General features: G+C 40.5%; 1 protein-coding gene across 1 annotated transcript; it reads right to left on the bottom strand.

Annotated features, from left to right (window-relative positions):
- Positions 1–9,959: 9,959 nt before the first annotated feature.
- On the bottom strand, positions 9,960–10,346 carry LOC138871431 (uncharacterized). The gene has a single exon (XM_070149310.1). It carries the CDS (start codon positions 10,344–10,346, stop codon positions 9,960–9,962), a length of 387 nt encoding a protein of 128 aa, XP_070005411.1.
- Between the last annotated feature and the right edge of the window lie 1,986 nt (positions 10,347–12,332).

Genomic DNA, 12,332 nt, shown 5'->3' on the forward strand with positions numbered 1-12,332 from the left:
TCTATGCTCCGAAAGCATATTGAGGATCCGTCTCATGTTCTGGATTTCAGCACGGTTCAATTAGATGATGATTTGACTTATGATGTGGAGCCAGTAGCTATTTTGGAGCGTCAAGTTCGAAAGTTGAGGTCAAATAATATAGCTTCAGTGAAAGTGCAGTGGAGAGGTCGGCCCGTAGAGGAGGCTATCTGGGAGACCAAGCGGGAGATGCGGAGCAAATATCCTCACCTGTTTGAGGCTTCAGATATGTTTCTTGACTCGTTCGAGGATGAACGTTTGACCAGATTCCTTTTAAAAAAGGATACGTAGGCAACCTCACAGTTCGGTCTAACCAAATAAGAATTCAAAAAAAAAAACAATCCAAAAATCCTCAGTATTTGAAACTGGGGCAGAGATTTTATTTCACTTTGAAAGAGTCGATTCTAAGAGTTGTAAGTCCACAACCCCTCATTTTGAATCTACTTTGAGCCTTCATGCCATCCTTTTTTTCCAACCCTATCCAAAAACTTTCCAAATAAAGACCTCCTGATCAACCTTCAAGAATGCCAAGAGATGCATGCAATAAGAAACAGTTGTCACATGACATAGAACACTGTCAAGTTGCTCACAAAGGAAAGCAAAAAAAAAGATTTAAAAATAAGAGAGTCTTACTAGTGAAAACCCTCCCGAGCACTGTAAGGCGACGGTAAGTAGAGATAAATAAATAAGAGAGACGTGTTGGTGAAAACTTCTCAGGGCACTACTAGTCGAAAGTGAGTTGTGAGGCAGATGTAAAGAATTGACACGAACAAGCCCGACTTCAAAGGACATAAGAATGGTAAAAAAGAAGATTGGATCAGTTTGATAGATCATGCTGTTAAGTCCAAAATGCATGTCATGATCATCAAGGCTAGTTATTGAAAAAAAACTCTTCCTTCTATCCTTCCCGACAAGGGAATTTCTTGTTAATATTGTTTCCTTACATTATTGTGTCCTTCACTCTGAGTTCGTCCTTGTCAAAACAAGCAAGAAAAGATTTTAAAATTTGCTATCAGCTTTTTAGTTGCACAAATTAAATTTGGCTAGCACACTCAGTTGCTACTGTCAACATGCCTTGAGGATTCATGCAAAGGCTCCTCCAAAAGACCCTTGTTAGCCTACTTGGCACAAGCAAAGATAATTGGTGATTCTCTCTGACAGACAAATTGCTCAAAAAGCAGGAAGTCATTCAAGATATCAGAAAAGGTCACCTAAGCAAAGATCTCCAGTTGAGATAAGCTGATTGAGCTACAAATATAAATGGTACTGGGTGTGAAACAATCAATGTTTATGTAGAGCAAAAGTCTCTTGAAACCGACTCAAGCTAATTGAGCAAAAGCCAAGCTGCCTAGGACTCAAGGCCATAAACCGACCACCAATTTTTTAAAACTGACAAAATTTTCTTTGTTTGCAGCAGGAACAAAGCGATGAAGAGAAAGTGATTAAAAAAAGGATGAAAAAAGAAAAAAGGAAAAAAAAGAAGAGAAGAGAAGAGCCGACAAAGAAAAGTTTCTCAAATCTTTGCCTTTATTTGTCTCGCTAATGTGCATAAAATGTTGCCATTGCACTCACATTTTTCCACCTAGGATAAAAAGCCCCAGTGTAACGACCTGGCCGGTCGTTTCATGAGTTACCACTCCGTTTCTCCCATTTCTGCTTCTTATTGTCTTGTTTAGTGGTATTATGTGTTATCGGGTTGGTTGGCTCGTGTTCAGAGAGGTTTTGGTAAGGTTTTGAGACACTTAGTCTCTTTTGAGTAAGCTTAAGTTGGAAATATCAACCGAATATTGACTTATGTTTTAAAGGGCTTGGATGTGAGTTCTGATGGTTCGAATAGCTTCAGGAGGTGATTTGGGACTTAGGAGTGTGATCAGAATGTGTTTTGGAGGTCCAGAGTGGATTTAGGCTTGAATTGGCGAAATTGGAATTTTGGCATTTTCCGGTTGATAGGTGAGATTTTGACATAGGGGTCGGAATGGAATTCCGGGAGTTGCAGTAGGTCTGTTGTGTCATTTGGGATGTTTGTGCAAAATTTCAGGTCATTCGGACGTGGTTTGATAGACTTTTTTATCGAAAGCAGAATTTGGAAGTTTTTAGAGTTCTTTGGCTTGAATCTGATGCAAATTTGGTGTTTTGATGTTGTTGAGTGTTTTGAAGGTTGGAACAAGTTTGAATGATGTTATGGGATATGTTTGCATGCTTGGTTGAGGTCTCGAGGGCCTCGGGTGATTTTCGGGTGGTTAAACAGACCATTTCAAGTTGGATAAAATTGCAAAAATCTGCTGTTGATATTGCAGACAGTTGTTCTTCGCATTCGCGAGTGGACCCTCGCATTAGCGAAGGGTTAGGATGGGAGGCTGTGAAGTTGGCATTCGCATTCGCAAATGAGGTCCCGCGATCGCGAAGGGTTGATCTCGTTGGTCATCGCGTTCGCGAGGGTGATGCCGCGTCCGCAAAGGGTTGAGTTGCTGAGGCATCACGTTTGCGAGGGGTGGCCGCGTTCACGTAAGAAGAATTTCTGGTCAACTTAAGTTTGTGCTTCGCGAACGCAAGGCGTTGACCGCGTTCAAGAAGGAGGAATTAAAATAACTGGGCAGAATGATTTAAAAGACCTATTCTGCGAGTTTTAGCCTAAGTTCCTCCATTTTTGGGCGATTTTGAAGCTTTTTGAAGGGTATTGAAGATGGAATCAAGGGGGAACACTTGGAGGTAAGATTTATAGACTTAATACTCAATCCTAATTTGATTTCTACCTAATTAATCATGGAATTTGTAGAATTTAAGCCTAAATATTGAAGAGCTAGGGCTTGTAATTGGAGACCTAGAATTTGGGATTTGAGGGGTCGTTTTGGTTGGATTTTGGTGCTTTTGATATGAATGAACTCGGGGAGTGATAAGGAGTCTATTGATGTGATTTTTATTGGATTTCGAGACGTGGGCCCGGGGGTCGGATTTTGCCAATTTCGGGATTTGTGTTGTAATTTGATTTTTTTCAAGTGGGCTTTGTTCCCTTAGCATATTTTGATGGTTTTGCACTGATTTTGGTTAGATTTGGATCATTCGGAGGTTGATACGAGAGGCAAGGGAATCGCGGGCTAGAGTCCGGACCGGATAGAGGTGAGTAATGATTGTAAATGTTGTCCTGATGGTATGGAACCCCAGATTTGACATCGTTGTGTTATGTTGAGGTGACACACACGCTAGATGATGAGCGTGGGGTCGTGCACCGTTGGGGATTGTGACTTAATCCATCCCGAATGACCGTTTTACTGCGTATTTGATTGAAAACTATTTGCTATCATCATGATTTGGGCTGAATGCCATATTTAGGCCTCGTGCCAACTGTTTTGGACCCTTAGGGGATTTTTACTACTATTTCCTCATTGTTTTGACTTTATACTTGTACTCAGTCATGCTATATTTTACTATTTTTATAACTCAATCATGTTTACTCTGTTTTGACATCTTAAATGATATTTCGGGGCTGAGCATCATATTTTACTGTGCTCGAGTGGCTTTTAGAGATTTCTGACTGAGTAGGACTGATGTCCTGTGTTGTGAGGATTATTATGGGATCAAGCTGCACGCCGCAATAGTGTTGTACTGATTATGATTATGAGGCCAAGGGCCTGAGTTTTACGCCACAAGATGGCTTGATATGAGGCCGAGAGCCTATTGATTATGCCACGAGATGACTTGATATTGCGCTTGGGCCGTAAAGGGCCCCTCCCGGAGTTTGTACACCCCTAGTGAGCGCGGGTACCCAATATGATATGTGATATAGCCCTAGGGGCTGAGGTTGTTCCAGGTTATTGCCCGAGGGGCCGATTCCTGTTGACATTTTGCCCGAGGGACTGATTTTATGTGTTTATCTTTTCTTCCTGCTTTTCATTTACTTGTTTAACTGTTAAAAAGGTGTTTTAAAGAAGCGTATACTGAACTAAGGTGTTTTTATAAGATTTCACTATTTTATTGCATTGTATTGGTTTTACATTGCCTCTTGTAGCATTTTGCTGTGTTTTACATATTTTTTTATAGCTCAGTCTTATTCTTTTTTATTACTCACTGAGTTAGAGTACTCACTTTACTCCCTGCACCCTGTGTGCAGATTCAGGAGCTTCGGGTCCCGCCAGTGAGGGTTGATTGCTCCCAACAGGCTATTCGGAGTCCATTAGGTAGCTGCTTGGCGTTCGCAACCTAGTGTTTCTCTCTCCTATTTTACTTCCCTTGTTCTAGTTTTGTAATAGACTATATAAGCTTTTTCATACTCTTAGACTCATGTTAGATGCTCATGACTAGTGACACCCCGATGTCGGGCTGTGTTGGTTTTCCGCAAAATATACTAGTTCACTTTTATTTTGGGATTATTAGCATGTTAATGATTTAATTTATGTTATTATAATTATTTAAAATGAATTGGGTGTTGTGTCAGTTGGCCTTGTTTCACGATAGGCGCCATCACGATCGGGTACGAATTTAGGGTCGTGACACCTAGTCTGATGAATTTTCTCCTAGAATTGAAATCTTAGTTTGATGAATTTTTCTCCTAAGATAGGAAACCTAGTTTGATTAACTTTCTCCTAGGATAGAATCTTAGTTTGATGAATCTTTCTCCTAAGATACCAAAAAAAAGAAGAAAAGAGACCTAGTCTGATAAACTTTCTCCTGGGATCAAAATCTTAGTCTGATGAATCTTTCTCCTAAGATAGAAAACCTAGTCTGATGAATTTTCTCCTAGGATCGAAATCTTAGTTTGATGAATTTTTCTCCTAAGATAGAATACCTAGTCTGATGAACTTTCTCATAGGATAGAAATCTTAGTTTGATGAATCTCTCTCCTAAGATACAAAAAAAAGAGACCTAGTCTGATGAACTTTCTCCTAGGATCAAAATCTTAATCTGATGAATCTTTCTCCTAAGATTAGAACCTAGTCTGATGAATCTTACTCCTAGGATAAACGTCTTAGTCTGATGAATTTTTCTCCTAAGATAACAAAAAAAAATACCTAGTCTGATGAATTTTCTCCTAGGATAGAAATTTTAGTCTGATGAATCTTTCTCCTAAGATAACAAGAAAAAAAACCCTAGTCTGATGAATCTTTCTTCTAAGATAACAATCTTAGTCTGATGAATCTTTCTCCTAAGATAGAAAACCTAGTCTGACGAATTTTCTCCTAGGATAGAAATCTTAGTCTGATGAATCTTTCTCCTAAGATACCGAAAAAAGAGACCTAGTCTGATGAACTTTTCTCCTAGGATCAAAATCTTAGTCTGATGAATCTTTCTCGAAAGATAATAAACTAGAAACCCTAGTCTGATGAACTTTCTCCTAGGATAGATCTCTTAGCCTGATAAATTTTTCTCCTAAGATATAAAAACCTAGTCTGATGAATTTTCTCCTAGAAAATTAAAAAAAGAAAGAAAAAAGGATGTCTCGATTAAAAAAAAGTCATTTGTTCATGCCTTTGAAAAAAAACGTTGGGGCAATTTGTTTAAAAGAATAATTTTCTCAAAAGAAAAAAAATGAAATTGATTTTCTTCCAAAAAAAAAGAAAAAAATTCCTTCTTGCTTCATTTTAGCATAGGGTACACAATTCCCCAGTTCGTTTTCCAACATAGGGTCACCACTCCCTAGTTGATGCCAACATAGGGTTTCCACCCCTAGTTGATTCTAGCATAACCTGATGCCAACATATGGTCTCCACTCCCTAGTTGATGCCAACATAGGGTCTCCACTCCCTAGTTGATGCCTGCATAACCTGATGCCAACATAATGTTACCACTCCCTAGTTGATGCCAATGTAGGGTCACCACTCCCCAGTTGATGATTTTCCAACAATAGGGTCTCCAATCCCTAGTTGATTTCATTTTAGATATAGGGTCTCCACTCCCTAATCTCTTTTTCCCAAGGATACACAATCCTGACTTTTATTGCTTTCAATAAAGAAATAGTTTAGAATTTTGTTACAATAACTCATGAAATTTTCCTAGTGAAATCTGGGGCAGAAAAATTTCGTTCGTTTATTTATTTTGGTGTCTGAGCAGGTTTTACCTCGAGGCACAGGGTTCGAGACGACCAAAAGAAGGAGTCTCAATCCAGAATAAAAGAAAAAAGAAGAAAAAGAAAAAGAAGTGAACTCAAAGTGCAAAAGCGGAGAAAAGATGTGGACTGCTCAAGACGTGATTGAAGTCACAAGCTTTGCATGTCCTGCATTGATCCGAGAAGTTGAAAAAGGAATGAACCAGCACCTGCAGCTAACAAGCATTAAGATTCAGATCAGAGTCAGCATGAAGAACCAATCAAGGCTAAAGATCAAGCTTCAGAAGACTCATAGATAGGAATCTTATAACTCGTAGCTGATAGGCTTAGTTAGTCTTTAAATTTTGATTTTGATGTAATAACAGGACCAGGACCGGAGCCTCGATGAAACCTCACGCGACTCTCAAACTCATCACTCCATCATTCTTCTTGAACTACATGCGACATGATTCCCTTATAACCTGGGATATGTAGGCTGTCCAAAATCAGGACTCGGTTGTACCTTTTTCTTTTATTTTCTTCCCCTTTTGAATAACTATATGGTCAAAAATTAGTCACATGGCTCACTTTTTCTTTGCCTGAAAACTTTTCATGTTTCCAAGCAAAGAGGGACATCTGTGAGCACCTAATTTTGACTGTATTTGAGTTTTTCATCACTTTTCGTAGGTAAATATATCTTAAGTTTAATCTACATATTTTAGCTCTTATTTCTCCTTTTATATATTTTATTTAGAAAATTAAAAATAATAAAAAAAGAGTCATATTTTTCATAAGCTTTATCTTCATTCACAAATAAAGAAAAGGTTTTCCAAAAAAATAAAATATTAGTTTGTTAAGTAATTTTGAGTGATTAGTATTTTATCTTGTTATTCAAGTTTAGGAGTAGTATTTTTATTTTCTTCTAAGGAAAAAATAAAAATCACAAAAAGGAAAGAAGTTTTAATTTGGACTATTTCTCCTAAAGTGTTGCTTTGTCCAAATGTCTAAGTCATGGCCTAAATTGGGCCAAACCTGAGCCCAATAGCTAATAACCCATTAGATTTCCTCCTCCCCAAAACCCTACATCTTTTATATATCTCATTCTCTAATTCCTAGACCAAGCTAAGACCTAAAAATCCCAAGACTCTCAAGCAAAAGAGGCAGAGCACCCCCACGAAAGAGAGGACGACGACTGCTTTCATCAAAGAAACGACCTTCACTTCTATTAAAAGATGAGAAAAGGACCTCAATTCCTAATCACCTAAGGGAGGAGCTTCATCAGCAGCAGAACCCCTTTTTTCAGCCAAAGTAAATTGAGATGAATGTCAAGCAACTTTATTGAAGATAGAAAATTTTCAAGCATAATGCACTTTCTTACACGGAATAGCAAGTCTCATCGGTTTATTCTAAAGGGTTATTTTACGCAAAATACCGGTTGGGTTTGGGCGTAAAAACAAGGTCAAAATCTGGCCGGATCTGGATCTGACTGGAAAGAGAAACTCCGACGACCTCCATTAATGCCGACGAAATCGTGTTTTGTCTCTCGCCACTTTTCTCCTCTCATTTTTCTGTTATTTTGGTGACTTTGGTTATACAAAATCAGATTTGGCTGGTTTTTAATTTTCCGATGAGGTTGTCCGTTCGAAGTCTTGTTCGAGGTTCTTATTGACAATTTTGGTGTTGTTGTCGGATTCCATTTCTGCTAGCTAAACAACTATTTTGTTGAATAAGATCTTGCTCAAATAAATGTCCATCCTCTAGTCACTCTTATTTGTCATATACTATTTGAAATGTCTCTGTTAGAAGTGAGTATTCAATTTAGTGATTCGATTACGGTGCTTGAGTTGCTGAGATCTTGTTTCATTGTTTGAACTTTACTTAATGCAACTATGTATAAAAAATGTTTTAACTATTACAGTATGTTATTCTCATGTTAAAAGGTCTCATTAGAAATAGGTGTTTGGATTTTAACAATAATATTCTAATATTAAGGGATTTGTGGCTAGTAAGGCATCTGGCCATCGTGTCAACTGAATCACATTACCGCTCCCTCAATAATCTTCCATAACTCATGGCCTCACAATAATCTCAAACATAGGAGATGAATAACATATGAACATCATAGCCGCAATTAATTTTAAATCATCGTGGCTATGAGTACGGTTCTCGTGGCATGGTCACGATACGTAAATCCCATTCGGGTGTGCATTTCATGTGACCCGACCATAACTTTGAATAATAATAATAATAAACATATCGTAAATCGCGGGTGCATTTCATGTGGCGCGGTTTGCAACGTGTACCAGAACAACAAGTGTACGACATTGTGACTTGTTAAAGAAGTAATTCCATAAATACTAAAAGCGGCTAAAAGATAAAAATACACAATAGGTTTAAAACATGTAATTAATCAGATAATTAGGCCAATTAATAATAGTTGAGCGACCGTGCTAAAACCACGGAACCCGGGAATACCTAACACCTTCTCTTGGGTTAACAGAATTCCTTACTCGGTCTTCTGTGTTCGCAGACCATAAATAAGAGTCAATTTTCCTCAATTTGGGATTAAAATAAACCGGTGAATTGGGACACCATAAATTATTCCAAGTGGCGACTCTAAAATTAAATAAATAATCTCATTTCGATTAATGTCACTTAAATTGGAAAAACTCCATATCCCTTTGAGAAAAAAAGGAGGTGTGACAGAACCAATTACTTTTTAATCATATTATAAATAGGACTAACATATGTAGGTAATCAGTCAAGGCTGGATGTGGCTATTAGGTCTGAAAGCACGTGTTGCACTCTTTTTCCCTTGAACCGGTTTTGTCTTGAAGTGGGGTTTTTGGTAAGGTTTTTAACGAGGCAATAGTAAAATGTGCTACCTTAGTTTGAAGATCGATTTTAAATCGGAATAAATGATCGTTTGCTTCGAGTCAACAGTATCTAAGCTCTCACGAGTTCGACCTCAAATCCATCACCCTCAGATTAAGGTGTTTAGCAAGGGAAAAAGAAAACTTTATGTGCTAAAAGCTAAGTCTTGGTGGTTAGGATTCATTGCATGGGCCAAATGGTCGTATGAACCATGCCCACATAGTCCACCCAGCATGGCACAAGTTTTTATGCGCCTTCGATTGTGTACCTTGCATACTAAGAAATGAAAGAAATTTCCTACTTCTCTTACACTTTGTTACATGCATTTTTTCGATCCTGGATCCTAAAGCCCACGGGCTACCCTACTCGGGGACTATCGAGCCTACAGGCTACCCCTACCTCGGGGACCGTCAAGCCTATGGGCTACCCCCACCTCGGGGACTGTCGAGCCCACGGGTTACCCCTACCCAGGGACCGTCGTCCGATGAAAATTTGGACGACCCAGGTTACCAAATACCGGAGACTCCAAAACCATTAGGCGGTGCCCAAATATAAAAGGCTATGGCCACTCTAAAAATGGCTTGGAGACGTCCCAAGTCCGTAACCAGAAAGTAAGGTCCTTATGAAAATTCTAAACCTATTAAATGGTTATCCTCGGCAAAAACATCGTCTAAAAACAGTTTAACATCTTAATAACCTTCGGTCTCACCGAGGGTTCGAAGCCACAAATAAACCAAAGTGGCATCGAGTTCTGATTTTATGTTAAGGCATCAAAAACAATATGCAAGTAAATATTGCAAGAAAATGCTAAAAAGGTAAAGACACGGTATTTCCAGAAAGTGAAATTTTTTATATATACCCCAAAGTAAATTTACAAAGGTCCGATAGAACGGCCTCAAAATAAATAAATAAAAATACATAAAGAAAAACTGGAAAAATACTAAGGCATCTACGCCTAGTTTTCATTGGGGCTCGACTCGTCGCCTGAACCGTTAGAGCCCTCGGATCCCTATGAGCCTTCGGGACCCTTAGGCTCGTAAAGCTCCTTTTACTCGGCCTCTAGTCTCATAGCTTCTTTAATCTTGGGCGATAGGTCAAAGCCTCGGGCATGGATCTTTTCGAGGGTCTCTCTCCGGGATAGCCGCTTTATGTACTCAATCTTTGTCTTTAAGCGGATCTCGGCTGCCTCCACATCAGCCTTGTACTGGGCCACCATTTCCTCAGCATCAGCAGAGGCTGTATCAAGTTTGGACCTTAGTGCAACATATTCTTGCCCAAGGGCATCCGGTTCCGTGACGGCCAAGCTCAGTTGTGACCGTAGACCATCATTCAGCTGAGACCACTTATCGGCTTTGTTCTTCGCCACCTGGAGTTGGTTCTCGACCGATGCTAACTTCGCCTTTTCAGATTCTTTCTCCAAAGCCAGTAGGTCCATCCTGCCCTTCCATACTTCGCTTGTGGCCTTGACCTCATCCAGCTTGGCTCGGAGCTGGTCGAATATGTCTATCTTCTATTAGACCTACGAAGTTGTGTCGTTAGTCACTACAACTAGCTTCTCATTTTTAGCCTCAAAGATTTTTACCTTCTCAATCAGGTCGGCATGTTCTCGTTTCAGGGCCGAGGCCTCCTTCTGAGCATTTTCCAGCTCAGCCTAGAGAATCGGTAGGTCTTTAAGGGCCTCGTCCTGCTACTCACTAAGAGCTCTATACATGTCCTTATTACGGACCTGCTCTTTGAGCTCAAACTCGAGCTGGCTAACCTCCACACGGTACCGGAGGAAGCTTTCATGGTGAAGAACTAAAGCCTGAAAAATAATGAAGTTAGCGAAAGACATCAAAAACCTAAGTTGGATTTACAAAGGGGTTGACACATTACCCAGTTCAGCGCCTGCTGCGCCTCATTGAAGAGGCTCGACGTGCCCACCTCGTTCATCTTTGCCTGGTCATTATCAGTCACCAGGCATCGGAGGTAGCTGGCTATGCCCACTAGAATGAGGACCCGGGCATCTCACGGTATTGAAATAATAACCGTTCTCTTGCACTCGGGGTCTACGCTCGGAGAAGGAAATTGCTTCACTAGTTTAGGGCTAGAACTCGGCCCGCCAGCTCCCGAGGGCACATTTTTCTTTGGGACCTCTAGGTGAACAAGCCCAAAAAAATCCTTCAGTACGGCCATATCCATGCCGTTGAAAAATGTATTGAGGGCATCGTCCGGGCCATGCGTCCCTCGCTTGACTTCTTTTTGCCCGCTTGGGCCTCTTCGAGCATAGACTCGGTATAGGAGGTCATCTACACAAGGTCAATTAAACCGGTTGCCTCTTTCAGGGTAGGGGAGGCTTCTTGGGAGGCCACAACCTCCATCTGTCCCTCCCGTTCCCGAGTTAGAGGGGGATCGACCTTATGATCCTTTTCACTATCGTCACCTGCTCCCCATCATTATGGGTCGACCTATGAGAGATGAAAACATCATCATCTTTGGGCTCCTCCCTGAGATGGTAGAGAGCATCGAGGTCTGGTACAGGGTACTTGGATCTCTTTTTGGAATTTCGAACCCGGATGGCCACCTTCTTCTTCTTCTTCTTCTTCTTCTTCTTCTTCTTCTTCTTCTTCTTCTTCTTCTTCTTCTTCTTCTTCTTCTTCTTCTTCTTCTTCTTCTTCTTCTTCTTCTTCTTCACCTAGGTGTCCGGGGAACTCGAGAACTTTCTCTTCTTCTACTTCTCCTCCTTCGCAGTAGTCCCAGGCTGCCCTGAAATTGAGGGATCGACAAGCGAGGGTAGATCCTCGCCCTCATCCAACGGCTTATGTTCAGTGGTCTTAGGCAAACCTGTAAGAAAAGAGAAAAGGTTAGCAATATGTAAGTTAAAAACATGGTGATAATTATTCAAGGAAGAACCTCACCATGAGAACGGGCCTCCCATTTTCCCTTCGAAATCTTACTCCATGCGTGCTTGGAGTACGACATTTGCTTGTAGATCCCCTCGATCCACCCTTGAATTGGGGGATTGCATCAGGAACTTGAGCAACAGCTGCACAACCACAAGCACATGCAATGCGAGAAAGAATAAAAAAAAGAGGGGGGGGGGGAGAAGGAATACTCAAGAAAGACAATACTTACGGGATACGTTCCACTCCTCGAGGAATGGCAGGAACTCAGGAGGAATTAGGTCTTTGGTTTTCACCTAAACAAACTACCCCTACCAGTATCAGTCTCGGTCCTCATCAATGCTCAAGAAAGAGGCCTTGCTTGCTCGGTGAACGAGCCTGATCAATCCCCCTCGGAAGATTCGGGAATTGTACAGTCAGAGTAGATTGTCGAGGGTGAACTGAGGTGATTCGGTGTTGTTTACAAAATGGCGTAAGAGGATCATGATCCTCTAGAAGGACGAATGAATTTTTCCAAGGCACATCTCGTACCTTTTGCA

The sequence above is a fragment of the Nicotiana sylvestris genome, chromosome 6 (genome assembly GCF_000393655.2).
Source record: "Nicotiana sylvestris chromosome 6, ASM39365v2, whole genome shotgun sequence".
Classification (NCBI taxonomy): Eukaryota; Viridiplantae; Streptophyta; class Magnoliopsida; order Solanales; family Solanaceae; genus Nicotiana; species Nicotiana sylvestris.

Coding starts and splice junctions, on each gene's coding strand:
- LOC138871431 (XM_070149310.1), bottom strand. CDS start 10,346: ATGGACCTACTGGCTTTGGAGAAAGAATCTGAAAAGGCGAAGTTAGCA.